General features: G+C 47.4%; 1 protein-coding gene across 2 annotated transcripts; it reads left to right on the top strand.

Annotated features, from left to right (window-relative positions):
• The first annotated feature begins 3969 nt into the window (after positions 1 to 3969).
• Positions 3970 to 16962, top strand: LOC308133032 (ubiquitin-conjugating enzyme E2 E1). Of its 2 annotated transcripts, none has more exons than XM_080500288.1 (6): positions 3970 to 4033; positions 8287 to 8470; positions 9495 to 9545; positions 12800 to 12932; positions 14162 to 14309; positions 16831 to 16962. In XM_080500288.1, exons 2-6 carry the CDS (start codon positions 8316 to 8318, stop codon positions 16926 to 16928), a joined length of 585 nt encoding a protein of 194 aa, XP_080356414.1. In that variant the 5' UTR covers positions 3970 to 4033; positions 8287 to 8315; the 3' UTR covers positions 16929 to 16962. The 2 variants fall into 2 exon arrangements, with proteins under 2 accessions (XP_080356414.1, XP_080356415.1); XM_080500289.1 differs by having other exon boundaries at positions 3992 to 4029.
• Positions 16963 to 21974: the final 5012 nt, after the last annotated feature.

The raw sequence follows: 21974 nt of genomic DNA, 5'->3' as shown, positions 1-21974 counted from the left end.
TAAAACGACATTGTGAACTGAACTTTGGCCATAATCTCCATTCAGTCTGAGGTTTTTTTGTTTTGGTTTTTTTAATACGATGGGATTAAGTACAAAAAAAAAATCAAATATGTGATAACTAAACTTTTGGCCTACATTTTATTTTAATCATTTTGATAAACCACCTTTATTAAAATTGATTAAAGCACCAGAATTTAAAGTTTGAATTTTTTTTTAACTGAAGGTCAAAATGTAATTAGTGCTGCACACATTTCTATACTTTAATTAGTTTACAGTAAATGTGAATATCTTAGACACAAGAAGGTGCTCTGTCCATCTCTATTGAAGAAACTTTCTTTGTAGGACAAACATGTTCCAGTGTTGATGTTGATGTTGATGTTGATGTTTGTGTTTATGTTGGTGTGACTGAAAGAGGAATGCTGATATGAAGATTCACCAGCTGATGATGGATGAAGAGAGAAATAAGATGCTCTTCATTAGTTCTTACATTGTAAATCTGAGTCCAGAGGGGGCGGAGCCTCACCGGCCAGGAGCCTCACCAACCAGGAGCCTCACCAACCAGGAGCCTCACCAGGAGCCTCACCAACCAGGAGCCTCACCAGGAACCTCACCAGCCAGGAGCCTCACCGGCCAGGAGCCTCACCGGCCAGGAGCTTCACCAGTCAGGAGCCTCACCGGCCAGGAGCCTCACCAACCAGGAGCCTCACCAGCCAGGAGCCTCACCAACCAGGAGCCTCACCAACCAGGAGCCTCACCGGCCAGGAGCCTCACCGGCCAGGAGCCTCACCGGCCAGGAGCTTCACCAACCAGGAGCCTCACCGGCCAGGAGCCTCACCGGCCAGGAGCCTCACCGGCCAGGAGCTTCACCAACCAGGAGCCTCACCGGCCAGGAGCCTCACCGGCCAGGAGCTTCACCAACCAGGAGCCTCACCGGCCAGGAGCTTCACCAACCAGGAGCCTCACCGGCCAGGAGCTTCACCAACCAGGAGCCTCACCGGCCAGGAGCTTCACCAACCAGGAGCCTCACCGGCCAGGAGCCTCACCGGCCAGGAGCTTCACCAACCAGGAGCCTCACCGGCCAGGAGCCTCACCGGCCAGGAGCTTCACCAACCAGGAGCCTCACCAGGAGCCTCACCAGCCAGGAGCCTCACCAGGAGCCTTACCAACCAGGAGCCTCACCAGGAGCCTTACCAACCAGGAGCCTCACCGCATCTCAGTGCAACAGAGACACAGCAAGCATAAAGGCTGCGACCAGACTCTCTATCCATCATCCATACATCCATACATACATACATACATACATCCATACATCCAAATTCAGGGTACAAGGTCGAAAGACAAAGACTGAAATATGCATATTCTTTTGAGAACATCTGGAGGAAAGTGGACAAAAAGAATGATTGCATGCCTCCCGAGGAGATCCGTCCATCCAGCCAGCGCTGTGGAGCGAAACACAACGAAGGAGGAACGGTATCTTCCCAGATAGACGACTCCCAGATAGACGATTCCCAGATAGACGATTCCCAGATAGACGATTCCCAGATAGACGACTCCCAGGTAGACGACAGTGTTTTTCCCAGATAGACGATTCCCAGGTAGACAACAGTGTTTTTCCCAGATAGACGACTCCCAGGTAGACGACAGTGTTTTTTCCCAGATAGACGACTCCCAGGTAGACGACAGTGTTTTCCCCCCCAGATAGACGATTCCCAGGTAGACCACAGTGTTTTCCCCCAGATAGACGACTCCCAGGTAGACGACAGTGTTTTTTCCCAGATAGACGACTCCCAGGTAGACAACAGTGTTTTTCCCCCCAGATAGACGATTCCCAGGTAGACCACAGTGTTTTCCCCCAGATAGACGACTCCCAGGTAGACGACAGTGTTTTTTCCCAGATAGACGATTCTCAGGTAGACGACAGTGATTTTTCCCAGATAGACGACTCCCAGGTAGACCACAGGGTTTTCCCCCAGATAGACGACTCCCAGGTAGACGACAGTGTTTTTTCCCAGATAGACGATTCCCAGGTAGACGACAGTGTTTTTTCCCAGATTGACGATTCCCAGGTAGACGACAGTGTTTTTTCCCAGATAGACGACTCCCAGGTAGACGACAGTGTTTTTTCCCAGATAGACGACTCCCAGGTAGACCACAGTGTTTTCCCCCCCAGATAGACGATTCCCAGGTAGACCACAGTGTTTTCCCCCAGATAGACGACTCCCAGGTAGACGACAGTGTTTTTTCCCAGATAGACGACTCCCAGGTAGACGACAGTGTTTTTCCCCCCAGATAGACGATTCCCAGGTAGACCACAGTGTTTTCCCCCAGATAGACGACTCCCAGGTAGACGACAGTGTTTTCCCCCCCAGATTGACGACTCCCAGGTAGACGACAGTGTTTTCCCCCCCAGATAGACGATTCCCAGGTAGACCACAGTGTTTTCCCCCAGATAGACGACTCCCAGGTAGACGACAGTGTTTTTTCCCAGATAGACGACTCCCAGGTAGACAACAGTGTTTTTCCCCCCAGATAGACGATTCCCAGGTAGACCACAGTGTTTTCCCCCCAGATTGACGATTCCCAGGTAGACCACAGTGTTTTCCCCCCAGATAGACGACTCCCAGGTAGACGACAGTGTTTTTTCCCAGATAGACGACTCCCAGGTAGACGACAGTGTTTTTTCCCAGATAGACGACTCCCAGGTAGACCACAGTGTTTTCCCCCCCAGGTAGACGATTCCCAGGTAGACCACAGTGTTTTCCCCCAGATAGACGACTCCCAGGTAGACGACAGTGTTTTTTCCCAGATAGACGACTCCCAGGTAGACGACAGTGTTTTTCCCCCCAGATAGACGATTCCCAGGTAGACCACAGTGTTTTCCCCCAGATAGACGACTCCCAGGTAGACGACAGTGTTTTTTCCCAGATAGACGACTCCCAGGTAGACGACAGTGTTTTTTCCCAGATTGACGACTCCCAGGTAGACCACAGTGTTTTTTCCCAGATTGACGATTCCCAGGTAGACCACAGTGTTTTTTCCCCCAGATAGACGACTCCCAGGTAGACCACAGTGTTTTCCCCCAGATAGACGACTCCCAGGTAGACGACAGTGTTTTTTCCCAGATAGACGACTCCCAGGTAGACGACAGTGTTTTTTCCCAGATAGACGACTCCCAGGTAGATGAGTGTTTTTTCCCAGATAGACGACTCCCAGTTAGACGACAGTGTTTTTTCCCAGATAGACGACTCCCAGGTAGATGAGTGTTTTTTCCCAGATAGACGATTCCCAATTAGACGACTCAGTTTAAAATCGTGGTGGGGGAAGTTGAAAAAAAAAAGCATGTCGGATTAAAAACATTGAGACAACTTATATATATATATATATATATATATATATATATATATATATATATATATATATATATATATATATATAAAAGTGAATTATTTCTTTTTTGTCCTTCCCCCGCCACGATTTTAAACTCTGTGTCTTTATGTGTAAAAAAATACATTACTATGAATCCTCGGTCACTGAAATGTTAAAAATAATTCACTTATTATAACAAGTCGTCTATCTGGGATGAAAGTGGATGAAGGGGCAACAAGAGACTGACACAACACACATTCACAGCTATGGGCGATTAATACATGCATGTTTTTGGACTGTTGGAGGGGAAACAACATCCATGCATGCAGGGGAGAACCTGCAAACTGCAGAAATCCTCTAAATACGGATCATCTGTAAGGACAGAATTGTTTTGCATGATCGATTCCAGTCAAAGAATTGTCCAAGTTCATTAAAAAAATGATGATGTCTTATACATGTATGCGTTATAGATGTAGAAGTATTTTGGATTTTTTTTTGAAGTAGTTTTCCGTGTGTAAAAAGTGTGTGTGATCGCTTCGCCCTGCCTCCGGCAGTAGGACCGGCGTCGCTCAGCCCCCTGCAGCCGCGGCAGGCTACTTCCGTTCCGCAGAGGGCGACAGGCAGCAGCAGCCTCGACTGTGGCGGAGGTCCAGACACAATAGAGTGGGTAAGTTTCCAGCACAAGAAACACGCGGATTGTTGTCGTTGTTGGGTGCTTTTTTTCTTTACGTCATTTTTTTTGACAGCCTTTCGTCGTGCAGGTAAACGGGAGTGTGTGTTTTTTGGGGGGTTTGGAGTCGAAGGTCATCCGGAGGAAAGAGAGAAAAAGAAACGGAGCAAACAAACAAGACGGAAAACGGGCTGCGGCTAAGTGCTGGAGAGGACGACTGCTCCTCCGCTGCTCTGGCTCACGCCCGGCGCTATCCCCTCTTGTTTCATTTCTTTTTTTTTTTATTTCAAGACACAAACACACATTAAACCCCCTTAACGCTGCCGCCTGGAGCTTTTTTTTTTCTCTCTCTCTCTTTTTTTTTTTTAACCCGCATGAGGCGTCGTTAGCGCGGATAAACACGGGAGTCTCATCCCGGCTTGGGCCCGACTCGGTCCCCCGGGTGGAGGTTTGCGGTGTGTGAGCAGGTAAAACGCTCTAGACGATGCGCTCGACCTGTAAGACGGGATATAAACTTACCGACGAGCCTAAATGTGTAAGAATTATCGCCTCAATGCCTCCATTTTTGTTTTGTGTTTTAGTTGGAGGGTTAACGTCCGCTGCTAAAGCTAGCTGCTCGGCTAGCGGCGCTTCGTTAACGGGTAAAAAAAACAACAACAACAATACGGTCAAAACAGAAGAATTTCACTGGTTCGTTTGTGCCAATTCTGCTCCACAACACATCCATGTTGGGTGATCTGACAGATTACTGCCTTAATGTGCAGGGTAACGGATGGACAGCTTCCTGACACAATGCCCCAAATTATGAACGTCGTATTGATAAGATCTAATAAAGTCACTCTTACATAATCACAATAATAGACTTATTTCTTGTTTGTTTTCCTCCTCGAAGCAGCACGTATTTGTTCAAGTGACGCCTGCAATGATATTGAGATGTTTATTTTTCTCAGGGGATTCTAAGTTTACAGGAAAAGTACTAAATATACCTGTTTTATTAATCACCAACACCCCTGAAATCTGCGTAATCTGATGTTTCCAGGAACAAAGAAATGAAGGATTTATTAAGGAGTGACGTGTAAATCCTGTCTCATCCCAGCCATTTAAAAAGCTGCAATTTCCTGAAATGTTTTGTAAATATCTGGAGTTTTTGGATGCTTTTTCAGCCCATCAACTCATTTTTTTAAAACATTTTCCCACTGTGAGGATACAGATCGGTTTGTAACAACCTGACAACCATTTGATTTTACCTTCATTTATCCAATTCGAGCCAGTCGGAGCCTGCAAAGGGCCGGTTAGACGCACAAATGAACCTCCGGTCCAGTCGGAACATGCAGATTCTACACTGAACCACGTCCAGATTAACACTCAAACTGAGAATATTTAGGCTCTAAAATGAGATTGCTCGTTTTTCACCCAGTATTGACCATTCCTGCAAATTTTGTCGACGTTTTCACGATAAAACCGGGAAAGTTATGGTGCGTTTTGAAGCTCCGTTTACACGAAAAGTGAGTTCGGAGCCGTAAATGCAACTTTTGGAAAAAGGCTCAGATTCTGGCACTATGGAAAAGGGCAAAAACACTACTTTATTAAAAACAAACACTCACAACTCCATGGAAATGGGGGGGCAACGCAACTTATTGAAAACTCTCCGATTCGATCTCTGTGAAAATGGGAGAAAATGCAAATTTTCTATATCGAGTGCACCGCGGCTGCATTGAGTTGTTGTTTTGCAGGAGAAGATGGGACAATAACAACAATGGCTGCCTTCCGATTTCATGATTTCCAGCTTCTCCTGGGACTTGGTAGTTCTACACTCGTGTGCATTTTCGTTACAAAAACAAACACGTCGTTTTATATAAACGTTGCCGTGCAAACGCAAAACTTTTCGGAAACGCAGAAAATAAGAGCTCTGCGATGCAGTCTGGGAATCCAGCGACTCCCAGACTGCATGGCTTTCACATCAGTTCCCCTCGGTCAGAAACCACAACTGAAGTCCAGTCCTCCGGTGAAGTTTGTAAAAACCACGAGGAAGTTGTTCGGCAGGTTTGAGACCGTTTACAGGTATCGGACGTGAAATCTCCTCTGAGTCGGAGATCTGAAGGTTTAAAAAGCTCTTTCAGGCCTTTAGAGGAGGTTTTCTGGAGGCGCTCCAGCCCGGCCAAGGATTTTAAGAGAACATCAACAAGGATTTCAAAGAAAATCATTCACTGGTTTAGAAACTGATCTGCAAATGATGGATTTATGTCGCTTTGACCGGCTTAAGTTGATGAGGGAACCTGTAAATAGTGTTTATGATGGTTAGTGTGAAAGATCTGCATTAGATCGTGGTCACACTCGTTTTACTTGATGGTGAATCGTGCAGCCAAATTCTTCCACTGAATTTATAGAATTTCTGGTTTAATTACAATTGAATACAGTTTTTATTGTTAATCATTTAAGTGTTCAATGTGCTGAGAATGACATGTAAAACTTCTAACATGAGTTTGTTGTTGTTAATTGACTTGCGTGTCACCACTTCCCCATGTTGGATTCAAATCTTTACAATTAACAGCCAGCAGCTTCCTCCAATACCTTTCTAAAAGCTAAAAGGACAAAAACAATGTTTTAATGCATTCTTTTGCAAGTTTTTAAAAAGCATTTTAGAAGTTGAGATGCTGTAAAGACCTGCACGTATCCAGTCGGTTAACGTTAACAATAATGACATTTTCCATTTTTTTTCACCAACCTTTTTGTTTAAATTTCCTTTAATACCTGCAATGGTTGTGCAAATCTCCATATACAACTAATTATTAATAAGTTACGACTATACAAGTAAGTTAAAATGTCCATACCACCAGAAAGCCGCCTTGTTATTTTTGTAGTAGAAGTCAAACACACTCAGTTTACAGTTTAACGAGTAACGTTCTCACCAGAACACAGTCCAATGTTTTACAGGGAGAATTTGGGAAGTAGCTTACTTATCGAGTGTGAATCAGGAAACCTGGCAACCCGACACTGGTTTTTTTAAAAATTATTATTATTAAAGATACAGCGTTAGGAAAATCTGGATTTTTATACTACAGCAACGAACCTTGTATAAATAATTAAAATCTCAATCGGGAATAAGTCTAAAACATTCGCATATTAAAATCCTTTTTTATATACATATGTATCCTGATTGAAATAGTTTTATATCAGATAGCAAACTAGAATACATCTACAGTCTAATAGTGCATTTTAACGTTAGTGTATTTAATCTAATATGGAAGACGGACTTCAGGTAAACTGCCTGCACTTTTAATTTGCCTTTTTTTGTTTTGGTTGGCGCCTCGTCCTCCCTTGTCCTCCCTCGTCCTCGTCCTCTCCTCCTCCCCCCCTCGTCCTCGTCCTCTCCTCCCCTTCGTTCTCCCTCGTCCTCTCCTCCTCCCCCCTCTTCCTCGTCCTCTCCTCCCCTTCGTCCTCCCTCGTCCTCTCCTCCCCCCCTCGTCCTCGTCCTCTCCTCCTCCCCCCCTCGTCCTCGTCCTCTCCTCCCCTTCGTCCTCCCTCGTCCTCCCTTGTCCTCCCTCGTCCTCTCCTCCTCCCCCCTCTTCCTCGTCCTCTCCTCCCCTTCGTCCTCCCTCGTCCTCTCCTCCCCCCCTCGTCCTCGTCCTCTCCTCCTCCCCCCCTCGTCCTCGTCCTCTCCTCCTCCCCCCCTCGTCCTCTCCTCCCCTTCGTCCTCCCTTGTCCTCCCTCGTCCTCTCCTCCTCCCCCCTCTTCCTCGTCCTCTCCTCCCCTTCGTCCTCCCTCGTCCTCTCCTCCCCCCCTCGTCCTCGTCCTCTCCTCCTCCCCCCCTCGTCCTCGTCCTCTCCTCCCCTTCGTCCTCCCTCGTCCTCCCTTGTCCTCCCTCGTCCTCTCCTCTTCCTCTTCCTCCTCCCCCCTCTTCCTCCTCCCTCGTCCTCCCTTGTCCTCCTCCTCCTCCCTCGTCCTCTCCTCTTCCTCTTCCTCCTCCCTCGTCCTCCCTTGTCCTCCTCGTCCTCCCTCGTCCTCATCCTTCTCCTCCCTCATCCTCCTCCTCCTCCCTCGTTGTCCCTCGTCCTCCTCCCTCCTCCCTCGTTCTCCCTCCTCCTCCTCCATCCCCCTCGTCCCCCTCATCCTCCTCCGCCTCCTTCTCCCTCGTCCCTCCTCCTTCCTCCTCCGCCTCCTTCTCCCTCCTCCTCCCTCCTCGTTCTCCCTCTTCCTCCTCCCTCCTCCTCCTCCTCCTCCCTCCTCCTCCTGCTCCCCCCCCACTGCAGGTCCCGGCTCTTCTCCAATCCAAACCGGTATGTCGGATGAGGATTCCCGTGCCAGCACCAGCTCTTCGTCGTCGCCACCTTCCTCCAGCCAAAGCAGACAGAGGGACACGCCTTGCAAGAAGAAACGGGAGAGCAAAGCCAGCATGAGCAAGACCTCCAAGCTGCTTTCCACCAGCGCCAAAAGGTAGGGAGCGCCCAGCCACTCGTTTCTCTGGTACTGAAGCAGTCGTGTGTAATACAGCGACCTCTACTGGTCCAACGAGGTATGTACCGCTGGTTTCATGATTAAGTCGCTTCTTAATAGAAGTGGCATAAAGAAACATTGGAAAGTGGGCGTTGTAGTCCAGAGAATACGGTAGTCATCACTGCGAGTGGAGGAAATGGTGACCAAGCTCTTCTGCCAGCGGTGTGTTGCTGCTGATTCTCTGAGAAATGATGAAACACGTCTATATTTGAGATCAGTGAATCATCATGCACACTGCAGAGCCCCGACGGGAACTTCCCCGAAAAGACTTACGAACACAATCGAAGTGACACGAGCGTGAGAGGAAGTGTGCAGGCCACGAGGGCTGTGATTGGTCGGCTCTCGGCGTCGTGGAGAAACATGATCCAGACGATGCTGAAGGAGGAGTTTGTTGGATTTGACAGTCTCACAGCCCCCCCCTCCCCCTTCAGTGGTAATAATGGGTTAATGGGTCGACCAATGCAACAAGGGTTGAGGCTGCACTTCATCTGACTTTGCGTGAAGCCGCTGCTCTGAAGGAACACGGTTACGCTTCATCTGGAGTGAGTGAAATGAAATCCCGACACGCCGAGTCGTCCTTCGTCACAACACAGGGGACGTCTCCAGACGTCCGAGCCACCTTCACTTTAATGCTTCTGTTGGCTAAACCCACAGAGGACATGTCTTTTACTGTACTGGAGCCTCTGCAGGACATCAGAGCTCTCCGTCCGGTTTCACAGCAAAACAAAGCATCTTTTACTTCATTTATTTGTTTGTTTTGTTTCCCTCGTTAAGATGAATGAAAACTCCACTTCCTCGTGTCGTCGCTCTTGCTTAGCGTTCACAGTCTGAGGAAACCTCTCGCGTTATTCCTGAACAATTGGACGTCGAAGCCTGTGAATCAGTTCCACTGTCAGAAGGAAGCAATGTCTCTCGCTCTTCTCTTAACCGCTGCTGTTTCTTTTGTTTTTGTTTTTCTGTGCAGGATTCAGAAAGAGCTGGCTGACATCACACTGGACCCTCCACCAAACTGCAGGTGGGTTCCCGGGCGTTTCCCACGGTTCACAGCGTTTGGCCTTGTTGACATTCACCTGCACGTCACAGCTGATTGTCCCCCTGGGTCAGTAGTGCGGAGAAGAGCGGTTCCTCCGTCACGTCATCGACACTCCCTGGTTTACCCGGATCCTCTTGGTGCAGTCAGATGTCACTGCTTAAAAAGACAAAAACATCCTGTATGATATCAGCCCTCTTGTTTTTCTCAGGGGTTCTAGTGTGTGAAACATGTTCGTCCTGAGCAGACGTCATGACAGGATAACAACAGAGAAACAAACTCGGATGGTTTCAATTCTGCTCAGAATAATTTGATAAACCTCCTGATAAAGGCGTCGACGCTGCACACAATGTGTGGAATTGATTGTCTCCAACGTGCAGATGAGTTGGTGTCGTTTTATTATTATTGCACTGGTATTATTTAAAAAAGAGGGGAAAATGAGATTTTTCCATCAAACCTCTCCATAGTCTCGAGTTTGACGTTGTCCATTGTGTCCCACATTACTTCAGTCTAACACTCAATTCACCGATGAAGTCTTGACCATGTTTTAGTTTAGTTTAGTTTAGGGTCCGGGGCGTGAGCGTCTCTGAACACTCGCCGTGTTTCAGGAAGCCGTCAGGCGTCGTGCTTCAGGCAGCGAAGGAAGTCGAGCCCGACTGTGATTCTGCTTCTTTATCAACACCAACGTCCCCATAAAACTGCATGTTTTCTGATCCACAATGTGACACCAGGAACCTCCACTGAGGCGTTTCCTCCAGGTTAAATCCCGTGGTTGCTATTGCGTCATCTCTTCTTTCTTTCACCACAAGCAGAGGAAGTATTAAGATGTGACGGTAACGGCGAGGAGCCGCTGGACTGCGGTGCTTGTATCGGTTCAGACGCTCATGTCAGGAAATGTCACAATATAAACTCCCTCCAGGACCTCGATTTAAAAAAAAAAAAAAAAAAAACAACAAAAAAAAATTGCAGGTAATTTTTTCTCAAACTGATACAAATCTGTCAACTTCTGCAATATTTTCCACGACATCATAAAGAAACGTTATTTCTGTTTACAACCGTTGCTAAAAACATCCATTACCGTATTTTCTGCCCTATAAGGCACCGGATTATAAGGCACACCTACATTGATTGACATAATTTACAATTTCATTCATATATGAGGCGCACCGTCCTATAAGGCGCATACAATAGACCAGTGGTCAGCAACATTTATAGCTCAAAGCCATTAGGTTACATTTTCCACTGATTCTAACACCCAGAGAGGTACACACACTTTATTTTGATAGTACTAGCTGCAGCCTATGCCAGTACCACACTACACACAAAACCTTCTTCACTGCTGGTTGACAACTTACAACTACCGGTAATAAACTAAACTACATGAACTAAGCAACAAAAACACAACACAACACAATTATTACCGACACCACAAACCAAATATAACCCCCAATAATTGCATTTAAAACACCACAAACAGCTGCAATGAATTATGGGAGTTTCTATCGGCTGCACTGAGGAGCTCAGGTTGAATTTGTCGCTGCAAGGCATGATGTCCCATCATGCCTTGCAGCGACAAATTCATGTTTTGTGTTGTTGGAGGTTATTGTGGGTTGTTGTTGGGCTTGGTGTTGTGTTGATTGTGTTTATTGTGTTTTTGTTCCCCAGTTTAGGGAGTAATTATTTCATCTAGTTTATTTTGGTTTGTTAGAATGTTGGTGTGCAACCATGAGTGATGAAGGTGTTGTGTGGAGTGTCGTCCGCTCTGAAGATCCGGTTGCGAAGTTAGAGTTGTCAAAATAAAAGCTGCTGGTTGTTCAACTGTCAAATAGCAGTCTTGAGTAGAACAATCGTCCATATATAAGGTGCACCGGGTTATAAGGCGCACTGGCAGCTTTTGAGAAAAATTTGAGGTATTTAGGTGCGCCTTATAGGGCGGAAAATACGGTAGTTCTATTTGAACTCTTCTTTCTGCAAAACCCTTTCAAAAAGCACTCAAGCACATCGTCTGCCAACAGAGAACCTGCTGCACTAAATGACTTTTCACAGATCCTATATAGATCACAGCAGGAGTTCTTACCGACCAACTCATTATTTAAACAAACAAACTGAGTAGAACAATATAAACTATGTGTCACGATTAAGTTGAAACGTTTCAAATCGTGAGAAAAATCACGTGGGGGAAAAGCACATGAGAATAATGTAGTTTGTGTGGATTCCAATAAAGACGCACGTTTAGATTGTGACGACGTGTGTTTCCACTCGCATCTTTTAGTACAACGAACACAAATGACGTCCTCGTGTGAATTCAGGGAATCTTTTCAGTTCAGCCCTGGACCAATCCTGTTTTCAACACGGATCCCGTTTTGTGATTTCAACCGTCAATCAACCGACGTACCGTCCAAACTCTGCTGACTGTCTGTTAGCTTTGATCTCTCACACACACACACACACACACGCCCCCGGGGGCTTCAGATCAATGCCATTATGTGTTGTGCTCGTGGCCCCGGGGGCTCGGGGGCCACATGTTCTACATGCAGAGGAGGAATAAGAGCAGCAGCGTCACTTTGAGAGGAAATCAATACGGATTACTGCTTTGAAGCTCCGGAACGATCCACCAGGGGACGTCCGCTTCCACCTCAAAGAAAGAAATAACACACCGAGGTAGTTTCTACTCCATGTTTGTTTGCTTTAGGATTTATTTATTCATTTATTTTTTATTCTTCTATTTTCTCCTGACACACAAAAACAAGCAGATTGTTTGTATTGGCCTGTTCTCCAGGTCGTCCTGACGTATTGACCGTCTCCTCCGATGGCCTGCTGTCTCGCCCATGTGGGCTCTGATTGTTCTTTTCTCAATTCTTAGTGAGCGAGAGAGATTGAATTTGTTGCTAAAAGCAGTTTTTATTTTGCAAATTCCGTTTTATTTTCCTCCACACAGTTTTCGTTCCTCGTGAGTTTCCACAGTTGCTGTTACACTTTTGAAATCTGTCTGAAGCTTGAATTGAACGACGCCTCCTTTACTTTTATTTTGGGATTGTTTACATGCATTTTAGCTCTGGAGGACAATCACAGCAATACAGTGGCAATCTATCTGATGTGTGCAGTCATTTTAAGAGGTTTTTGTTTTGGGAGGGGGGGGTTTGTCACTGAATATGACGTATAACTTCTCTAATTCATGTTGGAGGCCTGGTGTGGCACTTCAAAATGTGTGTAATCGGTGTGTGTGTGTGTGCCTGCAGTGCTGGCCCCAAAGGAGACAACATCTATGAGTGGAGGTCGACCATCCTGGGACCGCCGGGCTCCGTGTACGAGGGGGGCGTCTTCTTCCTGGACATCGCCTTCACGCCGGACTACCCCTTCAAACCCCCCAAGGTCAGCGGCCCCGCAGCACGGCCTGAAATACAACAATCATGTCTCGCCAGCTTTTAATCATCGCTTCAAGGAAACAAAGAAAAAACAACAACATGGAATTGTGCTTGAGATCCTGTAGTTGTGGTTTTTATTATAGTTTCTCAGAAACGATCGCAGGTTGTGTGTCGTGGATATTGAGAATATTCCATGTGGTTTGCCACAAATATGATTTAAAATCTTAAAGCTTCTTCTAAAGCATCAGTGTGCTTCGTTTGACCAATTTGTTTGAAGTTTGCCGACTTTATTTTGGGGATCGTTTCTCCCAGTTGACCAGCGCCGTGCAACAGACAGGCCATTGTGGCGGCAACAACATTGCCGGTCCCTGTGGTTTGAAAAATGTAAATAAATAAATAAATAGTGGCTTTTATCTGTTTCAATCGAGCACATTCCCAGTGGCAAACACACCAAATGTCATCAAATTGAAACATTCAGAGCCAGTAGAGGTTTTCCACACCGCTGGTTTAGTTTTCCAGGAGCTGATGAGAGGAAAGTGATGTTCCGCTCTCGGCCACCAGGGGGCGTACAACACGTGTGTCAGTGTGGCCATGTCAACATTCACCCTTTGTTATGACTTGATGTCATAAACACACTTGTTCAATTCATAGAAAATACATCAAATGCAGCATTAAAAAACTATAAATGCACAAAATATAACTGATCTAAAGTGCAATGAAAGCAAGTATCTAAAGAAATTACAACAAAACATACACATTTCTAAAAAAGCACAAAATAAAATTGCATTAAGCACAATGGTGATATTTATTAAAAACAATGAATGAAAATTATATAAATGCATTATAATGCAGTTTAAAAAAACGTGCCAATACAAAGCTCTGAAACTGATGTTCTGCAAAAAAGAAAATGATCATCTCATAATAGAAAGAAGAAAAAACTTTAATTATTTATATTAAACAGAAATATGATTATAAAACGATCTCCTGTTAATGAAGTCGTGAGAAAACAAAAAGACATGAATGTTTTCTTTCACTAACCGTGTGTGTGTGTGTGTGTGTGTGTGTGTGTGTGTGTGTGTGTGTGTGTGTGTGTGTGTGTGTGTGTGTGTGTGTGTGTGTGTGTGTGTGTGTGTGTGTGTGTGTGTGTGTGTGTGTGTGTGTGTGTGTGTGTGTGTGTGTGTGTGTGTGTGTGTGCGCGCGCGTGCGTGCGTGCGTGCGTGCGTGTGTGTGTTGCAGGTGACGTTCCGTACGAGGATCTACCACTGCAACATCAACAGCCAGGGTGTGATCTGCCTGGACATCCTGAAGGACAACTGGAGTCCAGCGCTCACCATCTCCAAGGTGCTGCTGTCCATCTGCTCCCTGCTGACCGACTGTAACCCAGGTGAGGACGCCTCGCCTCACACCTCGCCACGCCTCGTCATACCTCCTCACACCTCGCCACGCCTCCTCACACCTCGCCACGCCTCGTCATACCTCCTCACGCCTCGCCACGCCTCCTCACACCTCGCCACGCCTCGTCACACCTCACCACGCCTCGCCACGCCTCCTCACGCCTCGTCATACCTCCTCACGCCTCGCTACACCTCCTCACACCTTGCCACGCCTCTTCATACCTCCTCACGCCTCTTCGTACCTCCTCACTCCTTGCCACGCCTCTTCATACCTCCTCACTCCTCGCCACGCCTCTTCATACCTCCTCACACCTCGCCACGTCTCGTAACGCCACCTCACTCCCGTAACGCCACCTCACTCCCGTAACGCCACCTCACTCCCGTAACGCCACCTCACTCCCCGTAACCCCACCTCACTCCCCGTAACCCCACCTCACTCCACCTCACTCCCCGTAACCCCACCTCACGCCCCGTAACGCCACCTCACTCCCCGTAACCCCACCTCACTCCCGTTACGCCACCTCACTCCCCGTAACCCCACCTCACTCCCCGTAACCCCACCTCACTCCCGTTACGCCACCTCACTCCCGTTACGCCACCTCACTCCTGTTACGCCACCTCACTCCCCGTAACCCCACCTCACTCCACCTCACTCCCCGTAACGCCACCTCACTCCCCGTAACCCCACCTCACTCCACCTCACTCCCCGTAACGCCACCTCACTCCCCATAACGCCACCTCACTCCCGTTACGCCACCTCACTCCCCGTAACCCCACCTCACTCCACCTCACTCCCAGTAACGCCACCTCACTCCCCGTAACGCCACCTCACTCCCCGTAACCCCACCTCACGCCCCGTAACGCCACCTCACTCCCCGTAACGCCACCTCACTCCCGTTACGCCACCTCACTCCCCGTAACCCCACCTCACTCCACCTCACTCCCCGTAACGCCACCTCACTCCCCGTAACGCCACCTCACTCCCCGTAACGCCACCTCACTCCCCGTCACGCCAACTCACTCCCCGTAACGCCACCTCACTCCACGTAACGCCACCTCACTCCCCGTAACGCCACCTCACTCCCCGCAACGCCACCTCACTCCCCGCAACGCCACCTCACTCCCCGTAACCCCACCTCACTCCCCGTAACCCCACCTCACTCCCCGTAACCCCACCTCACTCCCCGTAACGCCACCTCACTCCCCTTAACGCCACCTCACTCCACGTAACGCCACCTCACTCCCCTTAACGCCACCTCACTCCACGTAACGCCACCTCACTCCCCTTAACGCCACCTCACTCCACGTAACGCCACCTCACTCCCCGTAACCCCACCTCACTCCCCGTAACGCCACCTCACTCCCCGTAACGCCACCTCACTCCCGTTGCGCCACCTCACTCCCCGTAACCCCACCTCACTCCACCTCACTCCCCGTAACGCCACCTCACTCCCCGTAACGCCACCTCACTCCCCGTAACGCCACCTCACTCCCCGTCACGCCAACTCACTCCCCGTAACGCCACCTCACTCCACGTAACGCCACCTCACTCCACGTAACGCCACCTCACTCCCCGTAACGCCACCTCACTCCCCGTCACGCCAACTCACTCCCCGTAACGCCACCTCACTCCACGTAACGCCACCTCACTCCACGTAACGCCACCTCACTCCCCGCAACGCCACCTCACTCCCCGCAACGCCACCTCACTCCCCGCAACGCCACCTCACTCCCCGTAACCCCACCTCACTCCCCGTAACGCCACCTCACTCCCCTTAACGCCACCTCACTCCCCTTAACGCCACCTCACTCCACGTAACGCCACCTCACTCCACGTAACGCCACCTCACTCCCCTTAACGCCACCTCACTCCACGTAACGCCACCTCACTCCACGTAACGCCACCTCACTCCACGTAACGCCACCTCACTCCACGTAACGCCACCTCACTCCACGTAACGCCACCTCACTCCACGTAACCCCACCTCACTCCCCGTAACCCCACCTCACTCCCCCTCACTCCTCGTAACGCGTTTTGACATGACGTCACGACGCCCAAACTAACCGATGAACGTTTCTGCACCAACATCCGTCTGGCCCACTGCACCACTGCTCCATCGCTCCACTGCACCACTGCTCCACTGCACCACTGCACCATTACCCCACTGCACCACTGCACCATTGCTCCACTGCACCACTACTCCACTGCACCACTGCTCCACTGCACCATTGCCCCACTGCACCACTACTCCACTGCACCATTGCTCCACTGCACCGCAAGTCGGTCTCATTCAAACCCCTATTTGAATGACACCTATGATGACACCTTCCTATTAAACCAGCTCCACCTGAGAAAAGTGCACACACTCACACACACACACACACACACACACACACACACACACACACACACACACACACACACACACACACACACACACACACACACACACACACACACACAGCCTCTGTCGACCGGTGTGTTTGAACGTTGCCCTTGTCTCCACTCAGCCGACCCCCTGGTGGGAAGCATCGCCACCCAGTACACGACTAACAGAGCGGAGCATGACCGAACAGCCAAACAGTGGACGAAGAGATACGCCACATAGAGCCGGCGCCGGGGGAGGAGGAGGAGGAGGAGGAAGAGGAGGAGGAAGGGCGGGGCGGGGGGCGGGCTCGGGGTGTTGTTTGTGTTGGGCTGTTATTTCTATCTCAGATTTTTAGTACTTTATTGTCTGGTATATTTTTTGCTTCCTGATTAAGTTATCTCCACAAATATGGTAATAAAGGAACACAATGGAACGGAAGTCTGGTGTTTTGTTTTTATTTTTATTGACGGACTGGTTAGCAGCAGACGGAAATGAATATTGATCGTCATAATAATGTTTGTAATTCAAAATATGGAAGGTGTCGGGGTGCAGTGGAGGCTTAATGCTTGTGTTTTGGCCTTTTAGGAGGAACCTGGAGGTTGTGAGGAGTCGGGCAGGGGGCGTGGCCTCCAGCTGGTTAGAACCTTCTAACAGACGAGTCCAATTCAGCTCCATTAGGTAGAAAAAATTAAGTTTATAGTGATTTAAAAGAACATAAAAGGGGTAAAAATTGACGCGTTCACTGTTATTGCCATATTTTAATACATTTTTTCTAAAATAACACCACAACATGGAATTTCAGACGTTTTTCTTTTTAACTATTTTGAAAAATGTTTTGAATTCATACGAATGGCATTTAATTGTAGAGCCGTCAAAATGGTGTAAAACTATTTCAGGATATTTCTAAAAGTGGGTGAGAGCACACTGGAATAGTTAGAAGGGCGAACATCTTAAAATTTGAAAACAAACATTTCAAAAAAAAAAAAAAGTCTTTTAATCTTCATAGTTTCAATTTAATTCATGAGAATATTAGGATATTTCATGAGATCAGATGTTTAATTTTTCAATTAAATCGATTATTGTGCCTAATATTTTAGATTTAAATAGTTTTAGTGCCCTGATGAGTTTAATCAGACGGTTTTTAATGAAAGGCCTTCCGGGCCACCGTCATTAAGGCCGTTGGCGAAGGAAAAAACCTCATGAACTCCAGAAAAAGTATAAAAATAAAGTAGTTTTTTTTTCCCATGGACAATTTTTTTTAAATTTAAATCCGAAAAAAGAAATCTTGACTTTGATTTCCAACTTTTTTTCTGAAGTGCACGAGGGTTTGTTCTCTCTCTCTTGCGTCAGCGGCGCTAAACCTCTCCCGTAGCGTGAGGCGGTACGTGACGGCGCCAAACAAGCACTGCCACTTAACCTGCAGACAATTTCAACGGTGTCAAACGACGTCTTCAGGGTTTTTTTTTTTTTTTTTTTTTTCATTTTTCAAGTTAAAACGTCTTATAGACCCGAGAGCGAGTTCAGTTTTCCTGCAGCGTCGGCCACTTTGGCCTTCGGCACGTCTGCAGGGGTCAAAGGTCACTGAGCAAGTTCACTGGGTCACCAGGTTAACATTCCAGACCACGCTGCCGCTTTTACCACACCACGCTGTGATTCTCCACAACCTCGCTCACCCTCTCTCTCTCTCTCTCTCGCCCTCTCTCTCACCCCCTCGCTCGCCCGAGGTGTTGGATGGTCGCTGGAGGCGTTGGTGCTTCGTCTCCCTTCGCTCTTTGTTTACGACGCTGGAAATGGAGCTCAAGCTGGAAAACCAGATATAGTCGGGAATTCTGTGTGTGTGTGTGTGTGTGTGTGTGTGTGTGTGTGTGTGTGTGTGTGTGTGTGTGTGTGTGTGTGTGTGTGTGTGTGTGTGTGTGTGTGTGTGTGTGTGTGTGTGTGTGTGTGTCAGAGGTCAGGTTATCGGAGCCTCTCAGCCGGTGGCTGACCTCCGTTCTCCAAGCGAGACGTGCGCTACATGACCGTCCTGAACAGGGAAGGAACAAAATAATAATAAGAAAAAAGAAAGAAAAGTCCATTCTTCCCAGATTAAACTGAAATATTTATTTCCACTTTTTATAGGAACGAATACAAAACCTTCAATAACGGGCACGTAGTGTTTCTTTCATGAGATCCAGACTCAAAACATGCACCACATCTTTATTATTATTATTACTATTATTATTATTATTATTGGGGTTTTTTGTTGTTGTTTTTTTGTCATTATTATGCATGAAGTGTCCTGTTTTTAACTGGTTTTTTTCAGCGTCCAGCTCTTAAAATACTTATGATCTCTGACTTGCCGAGACTCAACCGTTCCTGAGAGGCTTGACCTCTGACCTGGCAGACCAATCCGGTGCACACACACACACACACACACACACACACACACACACACACACACACACACACACACACACACACACACACACAGTCGATGGAAAGATTCTGCTTTTTAAAGAACGAATAAATAAATCAAATGGTGAAGTTCAGGGTGGAGCCGTAAAGAAACAATGAATGATTCATCATTGATGGGAAATCAATCAGTTCATCTCTCCATCCCCCCACTTCATCCCTCCATCCCTCCATTTATCCACTTCATCCCTCCATCCCCCCACTTCATCCCTCCATCTACCCACCATTTACCCACTTCATCCCTCCATCTCCCCACTTCATCCCTCCATCCCCCCACTTCATCCCTCCATCCCCCCACTTCATCCCTCCATCCCCCCACTTCGTCCCTCCATCCCCCCACTTCATCCCTCCATCTACCCACCATTTACCCACTTCATCCCTCCATCTCCCCACTTCATCCCTCCATCTACCCACCATTTACCCACTTCATCCCTCCATCTCCCCACTTCATCCATCCATCCATCAACCCGCTTCATCCCTCCATCTACCCACCATTTACCCACTTCATCTCTCCATCTCCCCACTTCATCCCTCCATCTACCCACCATTTACCCACTTCATCCCTCCATCTCCCCACTTCATCCATCCATCCATCAACCCGCTTCATCCCTCCATCTACCCACCATTTACCCACTTCATCTCTCCATCTCCCCACTTCATCCATCCATCCATCCATCAACCCGCTTCATCCCTCTACCCATTTCATCCATCCATCTATCAACCATCTACCCACTCATCCATCCATCCATCCACATACCCACTCCATCCCTCCATCAAACTTCTGCAGATAGAGTCCTGACAAGAGCCAGCCTCAGAGATCACATCACTCCTCTCTTCATTGGTTCCTTGTTAAATGAAGAATAGAATTTAAAATCCTCCTAACGTATAAAAGCTCTTAACAACCATCATATCTTAAACAACCTTTCGTCCCAGATCCCCCCAGTAGAACACTTGGTTCTCAGTGGAGGTTCCTGGGTTTTCTAACAGCAGAATGGAGGCGGAGCCTTCAGCTCTCAGCTCCTGTCGTGAGCAACCAGGTCCGTTTCAGTTGAAGTCTCTACTTTTAAGACTTTTCTATTTGCCAAAGCTTACAGTGAAGACTGTTTCAGTACACTGGTTAAATAGATGGTTAAAAAATGTATTTAATTTAGTGAGTTTCATGTCTTACAATATATCTGTTCAAAGCATAAGAACTTACTGTCCATATATTTATCAGCAAATTATTTATAATGCATCAGATTATTTGGCATACAAATGGTTCAATTGTGCGTATATATGAAACAAACTGCGGTTTAATTTTAGAATTAACGGAGTTACATTAGTGTGAACAATGCGTTTGTCTATGAGTGTGACTTTGATGCATTTTATGAAGAATTTATGGGGAAATAAAATAGGAAAAATGTGGAACTGTAAGAAGGAACAGCACATCTAAGTACGACTCATCAAACATGCTGAAGTGAATTTCAGGTGTCGTTTTAAAGTGTGGTTATAGTTCTGGCTGTGGTTTCCTGCTCCCTCAGTGTGTGGGACAAACAGGAGCGGAAAGAAAAGGGCCGGCGCCGGAACACGGCGTGCCGGAGAGGCTATCTACAGGAATGCATGTTCCCGTTACACACGGAGGTCGTCCAGGGTGACGAGTGGCGCCGCGTATGAGCGAACGTGAAGCCGCCCTGTGCTCCTCCTGGAACAGACACGTTGGTCTGATTCAACTTTGATGACATCACAGCAAGAAAATGGCAAACGGCTCTATAAAGCACTCCCTGGAGTTTAAAAGAAAAAAAATCTGACTCTCAATGCATTTTCAAGGCATCGTGACTCTTATTTTGGCGTCGCTGGCTGGAAAGCAGTGTGGTCAATGACAGAGTCACTGACACACACGCACGCACACACACACGCACACACACACACACACACACACACACACACAAACACACAAGGTGATGAGGTCTTCTGCACATGCTCAGTAGAGCCAATCAGAACATTTCCTCAAGAGTGTCATGACTTCATAGTCTCCTAGGACTTGATACTTTTATTTTGACAGTCACCGTAATAACAATCCAACTTGGTACTTTTATTTTTACAGTCACCATAATATGAATCCAACTTGGTACTTTTATTTTGACAGTCACCATAACAACAGTCCAAATTGGTACTTTTATTTTGACAGTCACCATGACAACAGTCCAACTTGGTACTTTTATTTTGACAGTCACCATAATGACAATCCAACTTGGTACTTTTACTTTGACAGTCACCGTAATAATAGTCCAACGTGGTACTTTTATTTTGACAGTCACCATAATAACAATCGACCGTCGTCATATGACCACTAAAATGTCGGTGCACTTGCATGTTTATAGCGTGCTTTTCTCTGTGTGTGTGTGTGTGTGTGTGTGTGTGTGGGTGTGCGTGCGTGCGTGCGTGTGTGGGTGCGTGTGTGTGTATGTGTGTGTGTGCGTGTCGCTAACTACATAATTTTCAGCGATCCTGCCACCCCATGGAAACAGTCATTGTTTTTAAAAACATTTTTCATGTAAATGCGAAACTTTTCTGAAACGAAAATGTTCGACCTTTTCAACTTGAAATGTTGTCTCGGGCCCCGTTTACACGAGGCGACGGAGCGCTGTTACTGCGCATGCGCTCCTCCGCCGTGGTAACTAGTTCTTCTGCTCAGTAAACAAACATGGCCGACCCCATGGCGGTTTCCTCATCAGTCGACCAGAATGTCAGGTTCTCTCCGTTTTCGTCACGTTTACAGCGTATTGTTCTCTGCACACGTCTGTGTGGTGTCATTACAAGAACAAGCAACAGCGCCCCCCCGGTGGCCCGGCAGAC

Source organism: Blennius ocellaris (genome assembly GCF_963422515.1).
Source record: "Blennius ocellaris genome assembly, chromosome: 8".
NCBI lineage: Eukaryota > Metazoa > Chordata > Actinopteri > Blenniiformes > Blenniidae > Blennius > Blennius ocellaris.
The sequence above is the reverse complement of the archived record's forward strand: the minus strand, read 5'-3'. Positions and strand labels throughout refer to the sequence as shown.